The 21,944-nt window shown below is 37.4% G+C and overlaps 1 protein-coding gene across 17 annotated transcripts in view; it reads left to right on the top strand.

Annotated features, from left to right (window-relative positions):
• The window catches only part of SOX6 (SRY-box transcription factor 6), a 398,531-nt gene that overhangs the window by 365,560 nt on the left and 11,027 nt on the right, over positions 1 to 21,944 (top strand). For 12 of the 17 annotated variants that reach the window (XM_042959663.1, XM_042959669.1, XM_042959665.1 and 9 more), the window contains 2 exons: positions 11,724 to 11,957; positions 14,614 to 14,830. In XM_042959663.1, coding sequence (XP_042815597.1) covers positions 11,724 to 11,957; positions 14,614 to 14,830 — 451 coding nt within the window. The remainder of the gene's footprint in view (positions 1 to 11,723; positions 11,958 to 14,613; positions 14,831 to 21,944) is intronic. The other 5 variants (XM_042959670.1, XM_042959667.1, XM_042959672.1 and 2 more) reach the window with 1 other exon arrangement.

Below are 21,944 nucleotides of genomic sequence, written 5' to 3'. Positions count from 1 at the left end.
GGTAGCTTTCGGGTTGGGGAAGTGAACTCGACTGAAAGTCAGACGGCCTAAGTTCTAGATCTGGCTCCACTCCTTATTAGCAATATATCGTTAACTGGTTATTACAGAGGAAGGTAGCACAACCTCTCTGAGCCTTGGTTTGCTCATCTGTCAAGTGAGGCAAATATATCTACCCTCCTATCGATTTCAAAGCATTGTGAGGAGAATTCAGATAATGTATTTACTGAAAGCACTTTGTAAATATCATTGTATGTAAAACTACTTAAAACGCATGGTATGTCTGTCCTGGAAACTGACCTCCAGTTTAGTCTAGTGAAATGTCTGTTTCCCAAATTCCCAATGGAATTTTTTCATTATGTGTATACTATTCCTATCTATCTATCTATCTATCTATCCATTTATCATCTATCTATCATCTACTTATCTATCTAGTTTATTCAGTGAATTACTTGCTATAAAGTTCAATAGTTGAACTTTAGATTCAACTTAAGTAAGGTAGTTGTTTTTAGTGGGATTAAGGAACTTTAAGATGAAATCAAGGAAATGAAAATTTACCTGTGGACTTCCCCCACATTGAACAAATGAAGAATTAACACCTTAATCAAAGTACCACAGGTAATTTATCTTTTGTTCTTGTGCCACTGGTTCCTATTTTTATACCAGGCTCTAGCTCAGAAGACCTATGCATCCATATTTTGTATTTGCCTTCTTCAAATCATGGCACCCATCAGTAGGTTTCTTTGCTAACCTATCCAGCTAATCTTGTATAAAAGACACAAAGAACAAACCATAGTCTCTACCCCTGGCATCCCTTCTCAGAAGATGAACACATCACCCTAATGATTAAGACTCTTGTTCAGCCATGGAATGTCTTTTCCTGCCAAGTAAACCACTAGGATAGTAAAATTGTTTTGTGTTTCATTTTGTTTTGTTTTTGTAAGAAGAAATCAAATTTGAATTCCAAGCAGCCTTCATATGATGAAAGTAAATTCACTTTCTGGCAATAAGCAGGAATGTGAAGTTAGCGGAACTTCCATAATCATAGACAGACAGTTGTCAGCCATTCCTACAGCACAGTGAGTTGGATTTCTACAATAGTAAGATTTGATGGGATAAACATGATGAAATTAATACCCTCCATCTTTCTTAATTTTTCAAGCCCCCTTCTAAAATTCCTTCATCTTCTATATTTTTGTTTCTGATGCACTCATTACCATTATTTCTATTAACCCAAATAAGGGACTATTAACTGTATCATGTAACTCTTTCCAGAATCCCACATGTGAAAATCAACTATTCTGTTGATAGACTGAAGTAGCCTAAAATACTGTGATTATCAAGCAACCCAATGGTATATATTTATGTTGCTTTTTACCAAGATGCTTTTTGCCCTACTGAATATATATACATATATACATATATATTTATCATCACTATCATCATCATTATTTTAGTCAATGAGACCAACTTTTTGAGTTCACAATGGCCAGAGTATGCTAGGTCCACAGAGGGGAAAAAAACCTTCAGGAAAAATCACTTTTGTTTCTTTGGTTTTCTACTTTATTTTGGTTCTTTGTTTTTGCTTTTTTAAAAAACTAAGTGTTAAAACAATTTTATTTTGAATAATGTCCCTTTGCATGAAAATACTACAATTTGTCCATTCTCCAGTTATTTTCATTATTTGGTTATTATGAATAAGACTGCTGTGATATTCTTGCATAAATCTATTTCTGGACAAAGTTTTTATTTGTTTTGGGTAAGTACCTACAAGTGGAAATCCTGAGTCACTGGTAAGTATATATTTTACCTTATAAGAAACTGCCAAGCCGTTTCCAAAATGGTTACACCATTTGACACATTCACCACCAATATATTAAGAGTTCCAGTTGCTCCATATTCTTGCCAATGTTTAGTGTTGTAAGCCATTCCAGTGTGTAGAAAGCGGTATCCACTGTGACTTTCATTTGTATTTTCCTGATGACTAATGATATGGAATACCTTCTCATGTGTTCATTGTTATCAAAAGATAACTATATCTTTTGTAAAGTGTTCATGTCTTTTGCCATTTTTAAATTAGACTGATATTTTTCTGTAGTTCTTCATCTATTCTTGATATAAGTTCTTGTCAGATATGTGTATTCTGAATATTTCTTCCCAGTCTGGGCTTTGACATTTCATTTTTTAACAATGACTTGTGATGAGCAGGGTCTTAATTTGGTAAAGTTAATCTTATCATTTTTCTTATATATATAGTGCTTTATATGCTGTATCTAAGAATCTTTGCTTATTCCAATGTTACTAAAATATTCTCTTATGTATTCATTGAGTTTTTGCTTGTGGTTTGTTATGATTCATCTCAAATTAATTGTTGGGAGTAGTATGTGATAAGAGGTCAAGGCTCACTTTTTTCCACACATTTATCCACTTGTTTTAGTACTACTTGTTGAAAAGACTATCATTTCCCACTTTAACAGCCCAAGTCTTTATTGAAAATTGACCATATATGTGAAGGTTTAATTCTGGACTCTCAAATTCTGTTCTAGTGGTCGATTTGCCTATGTCATGCTGTCTTTTTAAGTCTAGTTTGTTTGTTTTTTTACAAATGTTACAAAGTATTTGTACTGTAAATCTTGAAATTGAGTAGTGTGAATCCTCCAACTTTTTCAAGTTTGTTTTGGCTGTTCTTACTGCTTTATTTTTTATGTAAATTTTAAAATCAAGTTGTCAATTTCTAAAAGAAATTGTCTTTCAGAGATTTTTTATTGAGGATGGGTTGAATACATAGATAAATTTGGAAAGAATTAATATCTTAACAATTTGGACTCTTTTGATCTACGAACATGGTGTATTCCTCCATTTATTTAGGTCTTCTTTAACTCAAAAATGTATTGTTTTTAGTGTAGAGGTCTTGCATACTTTTTTGGTTCTATCTATTTGTGAGTGTTTTATTTTCTGATGCTATTATGAATGAAAACCTAAAAAAATTATTTTCTAGTTGTCTGCTGCTAGTATATAGGAATACAATTGATTTCTGTACTTTTATATTGTATAATGCAGTATTGCTAAATTCACTTACTAGTTTTAGTAATTATCTTGCAGGTTCCTTAGGATTTTCTATATAAACAATTATATTATCTATGAATACAAATAGAATTACTTATTCTTTTCCAATTTGATGCTTTCTATTTCTTTACCTGCAGAAGTGTGTTGATAAGCGATGGTAAGAGTAGACATCCCTTGCCTTGTTCTTCACTCTTAGGGGAATAAGTATGATGTCCTACAGGTTCTTTTTAAATGCCCCTTATCACACTGAGGAGGTTCTCTTCCATTACTAGTTTCCTGTGGGCTTTTAACATCAGTGGGTATTGAATTTGTTAAAACCAGTTTCTGAATCTATTGTTGATGATCATGTTTTTTCCCTTTGTTTTGTTATATAGTGAATTACATTGCCTGATTTCACAAGTTAAATTAATGTTATATTCCTGAGATAAATTCTACTTAATCATGATTTATTATCTCTTTTACATATTGCTGGATTTAATTTGCTAATATTTTATTAAGAATTTTTGCATTTATGTTCAAATCTTTGTCAGGGTATGATGCCACCTCATAAAATAAATTTGGGGCCACTCTTTCCAACTCTACTTATCCTATTTTGTATAAAATTATTTTAATTTTTCTTTAAGTGTTTGAAAGAGTTAGCAGTGAAACAATTTGGGACTGAATTTTTCTTCATGAGAAGGTTGTTGGTTATAAGTATAGTTTCTTTATTAGCTATACTAGTATTTAGGTTTTCTATTTGTTCTTGAGTAAATTTTAGTAGTGTGTGTCTTTCAAGAAATTTATTCATTTTATCTGTTTTTAAGTTTATTGGAATTAAGTTATTTACAATAGTCTTTTATTATTCTCTTAATGTGAGTAATATCTATAGTAAAATTCCCTCTTTCAATCCAAATACTGGTATTTTTGTTTTCTCTCTTCGTTGATCAGTCTTACTAGGGGTTTATCAGTTTTATTGATCTTTTTGAATGATTAATCCTTGGCTTTGTAAATTGTCTTTATTGTATCTGTTTTGTATTTCATTGATTTCAACTCTATCCATGCTGAATCTGTGATTTTATTTGAATTATTTAATTTGTTTATATTTAAGGTCATTATTGAATTTGATGGGCTTAAGTCTTACAATTTGCTATTTTTTCTTCTGTTTTTGTTATTGTTGTTATTATTACAGTTTTATTTCTCTAGAGCAGTAAGATTCACAGTAAATTTGAAGGAAAGATACAGGGATTGCCCTTTCCCCCACACATGCATGGGCTTTCCTGGTGGCATACGCCACCAGAGTGGTACATTTGTTGCAATGGATGAACCTATCTTGACATATCATAATGACCCAAAGTTCATAGTTTATCTTAGTGTTTACTCTAAGTATTGCACATTCTATGGATTTGGACAAATGTATAGTAACATATATCCATCATTAGGAATCATACAGAGTATTTTCGCCGTGCTAAAAATCCTCTGTGTCTTGTCTGTTCATCACTCCTTCCCTGACCCATGGCAACCACTGATCATTTTACTGTCTCCTTTTCAGTCCTTTTTCAGTCTTCCATTTGAATTATTCTACTGGCATGTTAGCTATACCTTTTTGTATTTTGTTTACTTGTTGTTTCTAGTGATTTACTATGAATCTTTGAGTCTTCTTACAGTTAAAATTATACCACTTTTTATAAAATAAACCGTTAACAACTTAATACCAGTTAGTACCTTATCCTTTGTGCTAATGTGCCATTGTTCTCATGTTTTACTTCTTATAAGTCCCACAGTACAGTGTTATATTTTATATTAAATAGTTCCTTGTCTTTTAAAAACATATACAAAATCAGCTGTTTATTAATGAAATCCAGAGAGGAAACAAAGAGGGATTTTTTTGTTTTTATTTTTTTAGTCACATTTATCATTGTTGATGCTCTTCCTTTCCTCATGAATATCTAAGTTTCTGTCAGAAATTATTTCCCTTCATCTTGAATGATTTTTTTGAATATCTCTTTTGGTATGAGTCTGCAAGTAATACATTTTTTCAGCTTTTATTTATCTGAAAATATATTTCACATTTGTCTTTGGAGAATATGTTCTGAATTTGAGCCATTTCTGAATTGATTTATTTAATTTCAGCATTCAAAAGATGTTCTTTAGTCTTCTAGCCTTCATTGTTTCTTATGAATAATTAGTGATTATTTATATTATTGTTACTTCATATGTAATGTGCCCTGTTTCTCTGAAATTTTCCCTTTGTCTTTGGTTTTCAGCAGTTTGACTAGTGTCTAGGTATGGTTTTCTTTGTATTTATTCTAACTGCATTTACCTGAATATCTTGAACCTGTAAGTTGATGATTCTCACCAAATTCAGATAATTTTCAACCAGTGTTTCTTCAGATATTTTTCAGTCATGATTCTCTCTGTCTTCTACCTGGAACTTCAGTTACACATATTCTAGGACTCTTAATGTTGTTCTACATATTGCTGAGTCTCTGTTTATGTTTTTAGCTTTTTTATTCCTTTTGATTTTGATGTTTTTTTTTTTTAATGTTTGTTTATTTTTGAGAGAGATAGAGACAGAATGTGAGCAGGGGATAGGCAGAGAGGGAGGGAGACACAGAATCCAAAGCAGGCTCCAGACTCTGAGCTGTCAGCTCAGAGCCCAACGTGGGGCTCAAACTCACAAACTGCGAGATCATGACCTGAGCTGAAATCGGAAGCTTAACCGACTGAGCCACCCAGGCACCCCTCTTTTGTTGTATTTTCAACTTCACTGACCCTTTATCTGCACTCCAAACTTCTGTGAAATCCAATCAGTGAATTTTCATCTCAAATATATTTTGCAGTTCTAGAATTTCCATTTCTCTTTCAAGTTTCATTTCCCTGCTGAAGCATCCCCTGACCCTGTCTATGTATTCATTATGATAATCTTTTCTTTTAAGTTCTCAAACATATTTATAATGGTTACTTTAAAGCTCTTGTTTGTTGGGGCGCCTGGGTGGCGCAGTCGGTTAAGCGTCCGACTTCAGCCAGGTCACGATCTCGCACTCCGTGAGTTCGAGCCCTGCGTCAGGCTCTGGGCTGATGGCTCGGAGCCTGGAGCCTGTTTCCCTGTTTCCGATTCTGTGTCTCCCTTTCTTTCTGCCCCTCCCCCGTTCATGCTCTGTCTCTCTCTGTCCCAAAAATAAATAAAAAACGTTGAAAAAAAATTAAAAAAAAAAAAAAAAGCTCTTGTTTGTTAATTACACTATGTGAGTCATCTCAGTTTCTCCTTCTGTTGAGGTTTTATTTGTTTGTTCTGTTTTGTTTGGTTGTTATTATCTCTGGGTCATATTTTAGTGGGTTTTTTTTGTACAACTAGTAATCTTTTACTGTATATTGCATATTGCAGATTATAAATTATAGGTTTATTATCAGTTCATTAGTAATCATTGAGATTTATTGAGAATTATTCAGAGGTAATTTCTCATTTGATTTCCATTTTGATGTCTTCTTGAATATATTTGTTCATGTCACTACCCCACTTAAAAACTTTGAAGACTTCTTCACTTGGCATTCAAGGTACCTAGAAATCTGTCTTCTACTTCTCTAATTTCATCTTTTGGTGCTCCCCTATATTCTTCTATAAGCCCAAGCCAGAGTCAGCTTCTTTTTATTCCCTAAAACTCTACCACCATTTTGTTGTATCTCTGTGTCTTTATTCACACAGATTCTCCAGCCTAGAATACTTTCGCACCCATACCTGCTGGTAAATTTTTCCTCTTCCTTTAAGATGCTGCTCAAGCACCGCTGCATCTCTGAAGCCTCCCTGATATTCATCTCTGTTCCTTCCAACAACATTAGTAGCCCCTCTCCTCTGCTTTCATAGTACTTTTAAATTACCTTTGTTGGCACTTATGCTGTTTTGTAATTTTCTATTTATGTGTCTGTTTCCCTCACTGGACCAAATCCCTTTAAAAAAAGGCACATGTGTTATCATTCTTTGTATACCCAATCACAATGTTGGGTCTATCTGAAATTTGTCAGAAGTGTTTGCTGAATTAATGCATAAATAAATGATTACTAGGCACATTATAGAATTAGCCAAAGTTCTTCTTTAGGGAAGAACACACATACCAAACACTTACCACTTACTCATTCACTCACATAACCCTTGGAATTTACCCAGGAAGGGGGCCTCTCTAGGATTAGTTCAGGACCATTGCCATAGGCTATGATGGTTACACTGGCCTTCTTTCCAGCCCACCTGGAAAAACTCAACTTTCTGTCTTCATTTTAAATCATTTAAATCACAGATTCCTAAGGAGGTCTTTGCCTTGGCAATTTCTGTTTTCTACCCATAGACTATCTTTCTTTGTCTAACTGAAAGTTTGCCTTTACTGAACTATGATATGGGAGACAAAGGATGAATTAATCAAACCAAGCCCCCTGGAGAAGTTGAAGAGAGCAGGAATTCCTGGTGTACAGGGAACAGTTCTTTCCCGTGGTGCCTAGTGTGGTGTTATTGACCTCCTGGCCTTTCAGTACCTGTCATTTATGATTTCTATTGCTTTTAATTAAAGACACTTAGGTCGGCCTGAAAGTAGTAGTCTCTAGGTACATAGCTTTTGGTCTAGGCTTTCTCTAACTGCTTTCCATGAGGAGATGTATCATGAACATTGAACTCACAAATGATTCCTCTGCTCTTAAAAGTAAAAGGCACTCCATCATAGAATCGTGAGACATTCCCTAGGACCATTCTGGATTCTGACGGAGAGCACTGACTATTTATTTATTTATTTATGTTTATTTATTTTTATGAGAGAGACAGAGTGCAAATGGGGGAGGGACAGAGAGAGGGAGACAGAATCTGAAGCAGGCTGCAGGCTCCGAGCTGTCAGCACAGAGCCAGACATGGGGCTCGAACTCATAAACTGTGAGATCATGACCTGATCTGAAGTCGGACACCAAACAGACTGAGCCACCCAGGCACCGCTTATTTATTTATTTTTGAAGTTTGTTTGTTTGTTTACTAAGGGGGGGGGAGGGAGGGCAGTGGGGGAGGGGCAGAGATAAAGGGAGAAAGAGAATCCTAAGCAGGCTCCACACAGCACAGAGCCTGACACAGGGCTCAATCTCACAAACTGTGAGATTGTGACCTGAGCCCAAATCAAGAGCTGATGCTTAACCAACTGAACCACCCAGGTGCCCTAGTATTGGCTATTTTAGAATGAAGTGCTTTTTTTTTTTTTTTTTTTTTTAGCTTGGTGTTATTTTCAAAAATGAATGAAGCAGTATGAAGTTACACTTGATATGTAGATTTTAATTATAACAGAAAGTGGATTTTAGGCTTCAAATGTTCAGACTAATAATAGCACACCTTTTGAAAACAATTCTATAGTATCCTATAGAATCTTCCTCATGTGTTTAAAAAGGTTTATATAATATACAATCTTCATTTTAAAATTTTGGACTTTATACACACATATCCAGTCATATGTATTTCTACTGCTGCCACAATAATTCCCTAATCATTTTGTCTTATGAAGCAAAGTTTAGGTAAGTTAAGGAGCACTTTCTAAATATTCTTTTGGTTTTGTGCCCTCTTAATACTTTCTTAAAATTCTGACTCTGATCACATATCAGTCCAGTATAAAAGTGGTTTCAAACCTTGGTCTCCCTGGATAAGTCTCTACTCAAATCTTGGTTCATTGATATAACATTCCTAATTTAGCTCATTCATTTCTCTGTCCTCATTCATTTTTACTTGACTTTCCTTGGAAGAGAGGAGAGGAGGCAAGATAAAAGAGATGCATTTTCTATTTTCTATTTCTTCATTCACATTTTTATACTTTGTACTGTGCTTGAATTTCTCAATTTATGGTGAGTCCCAGATATCTGCTCTGTAAATGAATTCAATGTCATGTAGACAACATGCACTATGGGAGAAAGAGGCAAGGTTGATGTAGGGTAGTTGGTGGGGTGAGACCTGAGCTCTGTTCCTTGAAAGAAGAATAGGAAGTGTTTGTTAAGACTGAGGTACAGAATGAGAGGGAGAAAGATTGGGCATATGTATGGCATGTCTGAGAGAATCAACTGGTATGGAGTAGAGGATCTACTAAGAGCCGAGTCTGAAAAGCCACCATGATTTCCATCAGTCCATAGGAGAGTAAAACTTCCCATTCACAATGAAATACATCTTTTAAATGAACAAATAAATGGAAGCTGACTATTTGGTTTTGCTAGAGGTAGAGAGAAAGCTATGACGGTAAAAGCAAATCTCAAATGTTAATCACCTGTGGCATAGTAGTTACCTTAGAATACTATTGAAATGTTTTTGCCTCTGACATTCTCCACAAGCCTGTCTCCTTTTATGTGCATGCATGCAAGTATATAAATTGCTGAATCCATGTCAGTTGTAAAGTAATGGCACTGAGGGCATCATAAATTACCATGGTGATCCTCAGGAGAAGACACTGTCGTATCTGAATGAGTGTTTCACTTCCAGAGTAATGTATGCCTTCATCTGGCCCAGCAGTCAGCATATTGCCCTGTGTTGATGGATATTGTCAGCTGGAAGCTACACTACATTTCACTGCACAATAAACATGGCTGTCAAACCCATATAAAGTGAAATCAATTTATCCTGTATGGTCAGTGCATTTTAAATGAAATTAATGTACTGTGGGTATGGTGGCAAAAAGGTAGCAGATTAGTTATGCATCTTGGGATCCGAGACGTTTCATGTAAGGGATCATTCTGTCTAGTAGGCCTAAAAGAAGGGCTGTTTATAAAATATATTATTTTTGCATGGTCTTCGCAAAGTGGCCCCTCTGCCCTCTTTCATGTTTAGAAAAGAATTGATAATATTAGCCAGTCGGGGCCCCTTTATCCTGTCTTTTGTTTGCTATAAATGATGATCATATTTGTCAAATAATAGTGCACTTTAATGTTCTAATTTATTACTAGCTCTGACACAAACAAATTTCTACTTAATCAAGGTATCTAGAAATAGAGTAGAAGGGCCAGAGATTGATTGGGTCATGTTGTTCCTGTATAATCACTCCACTGAGCTGAAAGGCTTTACTTTTTCCAGAAAGTGGAAATGTTGGTTTTAATGTGTATTTTGCTTCTAAACTTTTGGGAGTTGGCTTTCCTGTTTATACAGCAGAAAACCTGGCTGAGGCCATCAGTCGAACCACTTTACGTTTAACTATAGAAGTTTTCAATCTATAGGGGGATATGTCGTAGATGCCACACTGCAAAGCGTATATCAGTATGTGACACTAGCAGCGTTCTTGAAAACAAGCAAGAGCTGTGTCCATTCATTTATTCACTCATTTACTCATTCACCAATTTAACATATTTTACTAATTCAATCTCTATATGCCAAGTGCTTCACCAGAGCCTAGGGAGACAGCAGTTGAAGGAGAGCCAGTTCCTGCCTTATTGTCAAGGAACTTTCAATCTAGCATGTTACTAGCTACAGTCATCTCTTCAGAAACTATAAAATATCAGAGGTTTAGATAGAGTTTCATAGGGGAATGTTAAAGGACTACCCTTAAACAGCAGACAACTGTATCAGGACCCTTGAAATAAATGCCTTTGAGTCTACTAGTTTGCATATAAGTTGAAAACCAATCTTTTACTTAATAAATATTTATTGAATATCTACAATGTGGGAAATCCCGGGGATACAAGAATGAGTAAAACAGAAACACAAACTTTAGGGGTTTCATATTCCTTTGGATGGAGTGGAAAGATTAGAGAGAGATAGTCACATAAACAAGTAATTTCATGTAGCATAAAAGAAAAAGGAACGAATGCAGCCTGGGGAACGTCATTGTGAATGCTGCTCCAATGGCTTGAATTACCCTTCCCGTCTGCCTCCCCCTATTCACGCGATAATTTTTATTCATCCTCCACAAGAGAGCTTACCCTTCACCTTTCCTAAGAGGCATTTGCTGACTGTCTTGTCTGATGCCCTTCTGGTACCCTGTATACTGCAGTATTACAGCATTTATCACACACCATTATAACTGCCTGGGGCCCGTATCCCCTCTGATCTGTGCGCTCCTTAAACGCAGGGATTGTTTTTATTTACCTTTGCATCCCTAACTGCTGCCATAATGCCTAACTCATAGTAATTGCTCAATTAATATTTTCTATTGAATTTACTAATTCATGAAGCACACCACACGTGACTAGGTCTTGAAGGATGAGTGGGACTTAGTGGGACCTCGTGAAGGAGTAGAAAGGGCTTCCAGGCAGCGAGAGGAGTGCTGGAGAGGGCACAATATTGTGAAAGAGAATTCTATTTGAGGTAAAGAGATAGTTTGAAGTGGCTGCAGTTTTTGGCAAATGAGGCTAAGATGATAGGTGAGAGCCTGCTTTTGAAGGGAAGACTCGCATCAGGAAAGGTTACCATAAAATAATGCCAGTCATTGCACAATCACCACCTGCAAGTGCCTGTAGTAAAAATGTACTAGGTGCATAAAACATACAAAATTAATTCTGCCCAGTGTGTCTTTGAGGCCTCCATCAGAAGGGCCTATAGAATTGTCATTTGAAACTGTCTTCTTACAAGAGGTCACTTAAAACGAAGAGAAGGGCGTAGGGAAAACAGCTGAACCAGGCGGCAAGCTGTGTTACGTTACTCAGATAATAATGTTTGCACCCATCTTGTTCTTCCTGCCCTGACATTACAGGAAGTAAAGCAATGAATGGCTCTGCAGCTAAACTACAGCAGTATTATTGTTGGCCAACAGGAGGCGCCACTGTGGCTGAAGCACGAGTCTACAGGGATGCCCGCAGCCGGGCCAGCAGCGAGCCACACATCAAGCGACCAATGAATGCTTTCATGGTTTGGGCGAAGGATGAGAGGAGGAAAATCCTTCAGGCCTTCCCCGACATGCATAACTCCAACATTAGCAAAATCTTAGGTGAGTGCAGTCGCTGATGCTGACCTCCTACCCATCGAGTGCCCCCCCCCCCCCCGAGTGGAAGACAGGGGCATAACTTGTCACCTAAGGGAGACCGTGGTTTGCAGAGGTTAGATGTAGCTCAGCAAGCTGCCACAAGAGACTTCGTCACCATCTCTGTGTCCCCCACCCTTCAGTGTGGCATTTAGGTTTAGGGGTTGTGTATCCACGAGGTGCCAGGGAAGGACTGACTAAAAAACTTATTTTAGAGACAAAACTATTTATAGTGTGTTAATACTGTGAATTTGGCAACTGTGAAAGGTACTGCTAAACCGGATTGGTGGAGACAAGCCTTATCTCCTTTTCTTATTCAGTCTTCTTAAATCCCTAAGTTGCTCCGAAACCTTGGAAACATTCACAGATCCTACAGTTTTCTGCTTTAGTGTTCTTGGGTTCATATATCCTTCTGAAAGGACTCGTCAGGAACTAAGGTGAGCCCCAAAATAGTGTGAAATTCATGGAGTGTTGAACAGTGCCTCTAATGATAACTTTAAAACTTGTAAAATGAAACTACATTTACTTTAATAAGATATGACGAGTTCAAATTTCATAGCAGTGAGTTGAACACATAGACCACAGGGCAGAGGCCCGTTTTGTGGTAAATTGCCAGAGTGATTCTCCCGTTTCTCAGGATTAAACTCAAACCTCGTTCTATTAGTGTAAAGCTTGCTAGTGCAGATTATACAGTTTGGAATTATTATGTTCAACATATTGAACATATTTTATTCAACATGTAGCATTACAGTCAACATGTTTCCTCTTTAAAAAGAAAAAACACAGAAGGCACTGTTCTATTTAAGCTGTCATGATGTGACAAAATCTCAAAGGGAGCCGTTTAAGAAGCTGAAAAACATTACAGACTTAAACTGTGGTTTTCATTTTTTAAATGTTTTGTTCAAAAGCAATAAATATTTAACCTTAGTAAATATCAGTGATCTGGACATACACAAATACACGTTTTGTCACTGTATAAATAATTTAACTTGATTCTGAGACATTGTGAGGCAGTAACCTCTAAGAAAATTTAAAACACACATAAGATCAAATAGTGGTGAAATGTTAAAAAGTAAGTTTTTCCCTTTTATTCCTTGAGATATTTGAATTTCAAGATGGATGCCAAATGTCACTACAATTAGGTAGGGTTTTATTTTTAGAGTTTCTGAGATATACACAGGGATAGTATTATTCTTTTGAATTTAAGTACCTTTGAAACCAAAAGGTTCCTGATGGACATGTTAATTTTGTTTTTCTAATTAATAGACATTTAAAAGAAAATCAGTTTCTCTGTCCTTGAATTTGATACCTAATTTTGAAATTTTCTTTTCTTCTTCTTCTTCTTCTTCTTCTTCTTCTTCTTCTTCTTCTTCTTTTTCTTCTTCTTCTTCTTCTTTTGCCATTTTAGTAGCAGCATGAGTAAGCTCTCAGATGGGCATAGAAACTCTCTGTTTCCATCTTGGCAGCTGTAGGGAATCTATATTCTTGGTGTGCACCCTGTGAAAAAAAATTATTAAGAATATAGTAAGTGTATTCATTAAAATATAAACTTTGAAGCACAAGCATTTCAAGAGTGCCAAGAATCCTCTGTTAACTGGGGCTTTAAGCTACTGGGAGTCAGCAGAACACGGAGAAGTCTGTCTGTGTAGACTTTCTACACAACTTTTGCACAACAATCAGGAAAGAACAGGGATGGATGTGCTATTAAAGCAGACCAGGATACTGCTGGCTACAGAGAAGATTTGTACGACTTTCCATTTGTTTATGTATGAAAAATCTCCACTGAAGATTAGCTAACATCCAGTCAGCACAGCTGTTACCGCTTTATTCACCAGCGACACACAAAAATGCAATTTGATACATGTAAAAAAACACATCCCTTCTTCGTCAAGTGTTTAGGTAATTCTTTATAAACAATATTAGAGAAGTGAATACTTTTCCTTCTTCCTCTATAAACCACATTAAAAATTTTTGTGCTGTCATTGGTACAGCTCTGAATGAACATTTGTAGTACTTGAAAATGGTATATATCATTCCAACTGTACCTTCCGGTTCGAAAGCTAGAACTTAAGTAGAGTTTAGGCTTTTTAATTACCCTAGGCCAGGGGAGACAGTGCGCACAGTGGGTTTTTATATATGGAAGGATACCAACATCCGCCGACACCTTCTCAGTAAGTAGCTTCCCTAAAGATGCCTGGACAAGTTGACAGACGTTTGAATCTCTGAAAGCGGGAGAGCTTTTTCTGAGAATCCTGTCAGCCTTGAGAGTATGCTTTGGAAGTTTCAGTTTTTCACCCTTTGAGAGAGATAGACGACCAATAGATGGGGGAAGGACATTGGTGTAGGAGGCGATCTTTAAGCAGCAGAGACATGTTTTAAAATAATATACTTTTTGTAGCACCAGCTTTAAGTCATTGAAAGAAATAATGTAATAAATGTTGCCATATACAAAATTATTCTTTGCTCTATGGTCTATACAAGACTGCTGGGGAGGCTCAGTGGGATGCGGTGGTAGGAGCTACCCAGAGCCACAGGTGAGTAAAGCGGTGGGAAGGTATACCCAGTAGTTTCCATGAATATGTTGCCTTGACCACTTGGGTACTTAACGGCTGTTTTTGTTTAGGGTCTCGCTGGAAATCCATGTCCAACCAAGAGAAGCAACCTTACTATGAAGAGCAGGCCCGGCTAAGCAAGATCCACTTAGAGAAGTACCCGAACTATAAATACAAACCTCGACCGAAACGCACCTGCATTGTTGATGGCAAAAAGCTCCGGATCGGGGAATATAAGCAACTGATGAGGTCTCGGAGACAGGAGATGAGGCAGTTCTTTACCGTGGGGTGAGTGTTCCTGAATGTGGCCACCTGGGCTTTCCCCTCCCACTAGGAAACCACAGGATGGCTACTGGCAGTGTATTTGGGAAGGAGATTGGGGAAGGAAGGAGATCAAGACCTATCCAGGGACTAGGCTGTGGTGATCTCTGCAGTGTCTCTCTCTCTCTCTCTGTCTCTGTCTCTGTCTCTCTCTCTCTCTCTCTCTCTCTCACACACACACACACACACACACACGCACGTGCGCACGGTCTTGCAGCCTGGCTCCTGCTCAACACCTCAAAACAAACCTGGTCGCCCCTCTCCTTGTCTCGCAAACTAATCTTAGATGTTCAGTGCCCACACACAATGTTTCTGGTAGTTTATTTAAGCAGACATATGGGGAGAAAAAATAAAAACTAACCTTAAGAAATCCCCAGAAGCTTTCCAGCTTCTCTGGGTGGTGCTTCTGACTCTAATCACAATAGTCTGCTTTTGTTGTGGGATCTACCACAAGATAATTGGCCTTGACATTGGTTAGAGGACCTCATTTTTGGCGTAAGATCCAGAACTCCTGTTGCAGTAAATTATTCTGTGGTGGAAGCAATAACAATGTGGATTTTCTTGCTTAAATCAGAAACTAGACATGTTTTTGATATCTTCAAGTCTGATTTCATGTCATTTTGTTTAAAAATTAGGTAATAGATTTCTGGTATAAATTTCGAGTTGGCTGACTGGCTGTCTGCATTTAAAAGAGGCCCTTTGTAACCACAGCCATGGGGATAAGCGGGGATGCAGACGCCTGTAGGTTCCAGCACACCCAGACCTAGAGGCACAGGGGTGATAAACCAGAGGACCTGGCTGGAGGCACTGGCCTGAGGCGGCTGCAGTCAGCTTGGGAAGATACTTGGGACGGGGCTTGAGAGAGAGAAATGGAGTTAGAGGCAGCTGGGCTCACTGTTAGCTGGGAGGAGCCATGAGGAGCTATGCCGCACGCCAGGGCACATGGGACAGCCTCACCTGGAGTTGAGAGATGTGCCTCAGAGGAAAAGTAAAGACCTGCTTAGTTTTAAAGACACTGAAAACAACAACCTCATGGAACAAAAAGTTGGTTTCAGAAGCATGTATTTAAAGCATAAAATTAATTTGGAATAGTAAATAAAATTAAAAGAAAAAAAAAAAACACGCCAGTGTAAGCGGTCTGGGCCATGAATCTGTGCCATACATGAGAGTGCTCTAGAGAGGAGCACTGGAGTTTGACCACCGAGGTTCAAACACTGGGCCACCTGCCCGGGCACGTTATTGAACTTCTCTGAGCCTCTGTTTCCTCGTGTGTGAAATGAAATGAATAGTGGTACTGATGTCGTACAATTGTTGAGAGGATTCAATGAGGCAGTGTTTTTGGAAGTACTTTTATGGTGCTTGGTACAATATCAGTAAAGGTGATATTTTACCACTATCATCACTATTAAATACAGATTTACTATCACAATAAAACCATATTTTATTTCATACCATATAGTCAATGAACTTCTTTACTCTGTGGCAGAACTTTTGCAAGGTAAGGGAGGCGTAGGCCACTTTGTTATTTGAGAATCTCAATCTCTTAACAGATGATGACATATGCCAAAGTAGGTTTATCGAATTCTTCTGTATGGTAAATGTTTGTGTTTTTAAAAATAATACTTTTAACATCAGTAATACAATGCAATTTAAGTAGGCTATTTACTGGCTATTTAGACGATTTATAAAAAATACCAATCCATAGTGCACTTTGGGAAGTAGGGTCACATGAAACAAAATACAAATTTATTTTAACTGTGTGATAAATGTCTCCTTTTAATCCTGTCTCTGAGACCATATGCAATCTCTTTTGAGCAGAGAATCAAAAGTTTAAGTTTGAGAACCTTTGCGATCCCCTCTGTTTGTTCCAGTCATGTCCCTATGTATCAAGCGATACGTAATGGGTGTCTCTTGCCATAGTCTGGAAGGCTGTCAAAGGTACCATTTTAGGTCCCTGATAATTATTTGAAAATATGAGCTGTAGCAACTCTATTTAATTTATTTCCCCTTATCAAAGGGTACATTGAAGTGGCTCTGGATCAAAATAATTCAACACACAGCAATGCATGTAAAATAAAATAAAAAAAAACAACTAAAACAACTCGACAGCATCTACCTTTTATTGAAGATCTACTGCACACTAGACACTTTAGGTATATAAATCACATAATCCTCTAAATAAGGTAAAGAAAAGGTTCTGTGGCTGCCAAAAGGTCAGAGAGAGCAAGGGTTTAAATCTAGGTCTCTGCCTCCATCATGCCTAATGACTGAGGGATTGTCCTCAAAATACGTTTCTATTTTGTGCCCTATTCTGGCACAGTTATGAGTTTGGCTGTGCTATTTGAAAAAAGAGTGCCTACAACCTTTGGTTGTGGTGTATGATGGCATTAGAGGAGCTCTGAAATTTAGAGACTAAGGATTCTGTTTCCAGTAGTGCAGTGGGTCCTTTATGGAAGGACCATTTAAGACTAGAATGGAGCTACGGATGTGCAGGCAGTGACCAGAATGTCTTATTCTTTAATTTTCAGTGCTGAGTATTTTCCTCTGCCCAGCTTTGGTAATACTTGCAATGTGAAGCCAGGTATTATTTTGACTTAAGGATTCATATTCTCTTTTAAGTAGTTGTATTTGATAGATTATTAACTCCCTGGGGTTCATCTTTGGAAATTCGTCTTCATTAGATGTGAGGTTATTACAAGAGGGAAAAGAAACAAGAAATTCAAAGATTGCTATTGACTTCTTGAGAGAATGGGGGTAAGATCAATTTTTATAGCTGATTTTGAAAAGACATGCATAACTTTTGAGCCAACAAAATTACGTATATTGCTCAACATTGTCATGCATTTTATTGACAATACAACTAAAAATTCAGTGAGGTAGATTTTTTTTTTACTCAGCTATTATGAAATAAATTTATCAATAATATGAAGTGGAGTAAGGTTAGCTCTTGCCTTAGATTTAACCCCTTTGATTGACAGGTTAAGTATTAGAACTTTTAATCATTTTGATGAGCACTATTAATGTTGAAATGATATTAATTAGGGTACATGTAGCTACAACATTGTCTTTTCCCAAAGAATTATGGCCAGATGCATTTCCATTTATTTGAGATTTATTCAATAATTTACCTGTGAACTAATAGAGAATTATGCAGATACTATAAAATATCAAATTTGGGGCTACTTTTTGAGTAATAATGATAACTTTTCGAATACTTACCATATACTGTATACCGTGATGAGTGATTCATAAAGATTATTGCGAATACAACAAATAATTACAAGACAAGCAGTATCATCCTCTCTGTGTGGTTGAAAAACAACAATGTTCAGAGATGTTAAATAATTTGTCCAAGGCCACACAGCCAAGTAAATTGCACAGCTGAGATGTAAACCAGGCTTATGTGAGTGCGAATGTGAAACATATGTCCTTTTCACCATTACACATACCTCTCAATTGGAGCCTACAAATTGTTCAGAGGCTGTGTAGTATAGTGGTTAAGAACGTCAATTCTGGAACCAGACTGTTCTGGTTCAAATACTAGATCTGCTATTCCTGGCTCTAGGGACTTCTACATAGCAATCTTTATTCCTCTGAAGTCTCCACTTGCCCTTGGGAAGCTTATTTAAACTCTCTGTACCTCGATTCCCTCATAAATAGAGTGGAGATGACAATAATACCTATAATACTGGGCCTTTCTGAAGATTGAATAGCTTAATATATCTAAAGTGCTTGCTTAAAACAATGTCTGGCACATAGGAAGCCCTGACTTAGGATAAATATTATTATTATTATTATTCTAGAAAAGTAATGCTATGTGCCAAGTATATATTTCATATTATAAAGAATTATATTCTAGTGCCTTATGCTGTAAGTGATTTGAACATTTGCCATTTTGATCTTAATCCTTAAGAGGTTGAATCAAACCTGTACGATACTTATAAACATAATTGATTAGCATAGGCTAGCCATACTCTTTTCAGTATGGAACTCTGTAGAGAAAGCTGGATTAGGATCTCTGATAGGCAGCATAAAAAGATTGCTATCATTTCCATTTCTTACTCTAGTATCAACTACAGAGATGTAGAACATGTAGGCTTATCTCTTCATGAAACAGACCTCATTGTCTTCATTTGTAGATGCTGTAAAAGTCTGAAAGATCAGCAAACAAGGGGGATTTGCCAAATTAATATGTAGGTTTTTGTGGGGTTTTGTTTTGGTTTTGGCTTTTGCGATTGGTGAAGCTAAACTGTACTCCACAAATATTCTTGTGATTTGGAAGCCATGTAATAATGCTGAACTCTACCAGGGCCAGCTTTATTCTTTACTTGGGCTGGGAAGAGGGGTTCTTAGCTTATCTCTGCTCATATCGGCTGCATGTATACACTTTTACAAACATCTACAACTTTTGTTTTGATGTGCACATTCATTATTTGTAAAGCCCAATACTTGCCAGCTATTCCTGTTTGTGAAATCTGCAGTGTTTGAATTTTGACTTTGCAATTGATCTGTAAAGGAAGGAAAAATGCTTTTTAGGAAAGTAATTTCCGATAGACAAAGCTTGAGCCCGCTGGCTGGATTTTCCATTTTGTAATTGATTGGTCCGTCAATTGGTGAGGGCTTATTTGAAATCAGTGATGTGCCCAGCACTGTACTAAATTAATACAGTACATGAGGCATTAATTCTGTACACAGTGAGCTTTCAGAGAGTGCTGTGGTTAGAGAAACCAGACACATACACAAACATATTAGCAAATAAGAGTTTGTTACACACACACACACACACATATATATATGTGTATATATATATATATATATGTATATATATATATATACACACACACACACACACAGAGGGAATGCATTGCATAGTGCTGCACACAATGTATAGTGAAGTACTAATTTTGACTTTATGGAGCAGAGCAAGTAAAGGTCAGAAGAGAAGAGATTACTATTCCTTAGGGCCAGCCATAGGTCATTTTTGAGGAAGGGGACCTGATGTTTGGGTAGGGTCAGGCTGGTGGAAAGTAGAGGTAAAGATTCCTGTCTTAGCATAAAGAGTAGCATGAACACATGGAGGGAAATGCAGAAATGTTAAACATGTAAAAAAATGAAGCTAGCCTAGGAATAATTATTCCTGGCAGTAAAGAAAAGTAAGAGAGGTAGGGTGGGGCAATATTTTGGAAACTCTTGAAAGCCAGGATACTGCAACTATAATTAGCCATGCTCACTTGATTTTGTAGTCTTTTATTATGCTGGTAACAACAATGAGAAAGCAAGACCAGCATGATAGTTAGCTTATGATTTTGCATCCATAGAATCAGTGGTAACTTAAAAGGGGCCTCAGAAGTCATGTACTTCAAGTAGCCAACCATTGTAGGAGTCCTCCCTAAGTTCTGCTTGAACTGTTATAGGGCTAGAGAGCTCACCACTTCCCAAGGAAGCTGGTTTCTTTGTGGAACATGTCCTAATGCTAGCAAGTTCTTTTCTCTTAACTGAGCCGTGGTCTACCTTTCTGCTACTTTGTAGATCAGTTCTAATCCTCTTCTTTGCTCCCTTTTCTAGAGTAAGTCTCTTCCTTATTTATAAAGACAGCCATTCAAGCCTTTAAAGATGGTTATATTCACATTCCTTCTCCACTATCTTCCCTCTCATATATCTAGTCTCATTATATTTTTTCTTCTCTTAAGTAGGTTACCCAACTTTGTCATTTGTTTTCCCCCTCATTCACTAGTTCACTCACTCATTCATTCATTCATTCATTGCATGTATACATTATGGAATGTGCCTCCTGTGGTCCAGCCATTGCCGAAATTTTAGAGCTGTATCAGTGAAAATTCCTGTCCTCATGAAGCTTACGTTCTGGTGGGAGGAATCAGACAGCCAACCAATCAATCAATAAATAAATATCAAATAGTAGTAAGTACCTTAGAACAAAGCAAAGTAGAGAAAAGGTAGGGAATTTCAGGGGATGGAGTATAATTTTAAACAAAGTGGCTACAGAAAGCCTCACTGACAATCTCATACTGGAACCAAAGGCCTGCAGAGTGAGGTAGCAAGCTGCATGGGTCTCTAGGAGAAAAACAAGGCAGCAACTGCAGAGGTCTGGAGGGAAGGTTGTGATTGGCTTTTTCAAGAATTAATGATGTCAGAGTGGTAGGAGCAGCATAGGTAGGAAGGAAAAGTAACAGATGTCAGAGAGGTAGTAGGGAGTGAAACTGTGAAAGGACTTTCAGCCATTGTGAAGACTTTGAATCTGACCCTGAGTGAGGTGGAAAGGCATTGAAGGGTCATAGGCAGAAGAGTACCCTGATCTGACTTGGGTTTTAAAAACGTCATTCTTTCTGCCATCTTGAGTATTGTCTGAAGGAGGCATGGCTGGAATAAGGAGGCAGGCTTTTACAATAAACCAGATTAGAGTTGACGGTGGCCTGGACCAGATCTGTAAAGGTGGAGGGAACAAGAAGTGGAGGGATTCTGGATATATTCCTGATAGCAGACTAATAGGATTTGCTGATGGATTGGATATAGCATTTGAGAGACACGTGGTTGCCAGGGATTGGCTCAAACAGCCAAGGATGAAGCAATCATTAACTAAGATCAGAAAGGCCACGAGAGGAGCAGATCTATGGAGAATGATCAGGAGTTCAGTTTCACATCTGTAAGGTTGAGATGGTAGTTTGACATCCACATTGAATAAGAAGTTATATATATACATGACTCTGGAATTTAGGAATGTAGTGCCTACCGGGCATCCAAATTTGAGAGTCATCAGCACCTAGATAATATTCGAAGCTGTGGAAAATGGACGAGATCACCAAAGGAATGAATTTAGATAGAGAAAAGGTGCAAGGACTGATCCTGGGGTACTTCAGAGCTTAAATGTCAGGTTGATGAGGATGAGGAGGGTGCATCCAGGGACCTAGAAGGAGCAGCTAATGAGATAGGAGAAGACCAGAAGACAAGGGAAGAAAGCGGTTCCCACAAGGGGAAAAGTGGTCAAATGCTGCTCATGGCATAGGTCAAGTAAGATGACGACCAAGAACTGACTTTTGAATTTAACAACACAAGATCATTGGTA

The sequence above is a fragment of the Panthera tigris genome, chromosome D1, assembly GCF_018350195.1.
Source record: "Panthera tigris isolate Pti1 chromosome D1, P.tigris_Pti1_mat1.1, whole genome shotgun sequence".
NCBI lineage: Eukaryota > Metazoa > Chordata > Mammalia > Carnivora > Felidae > Panthera > Panthera tigris.
This window is presented reverse-complemented; position numbering and strand designations above follow the sequence as displayed.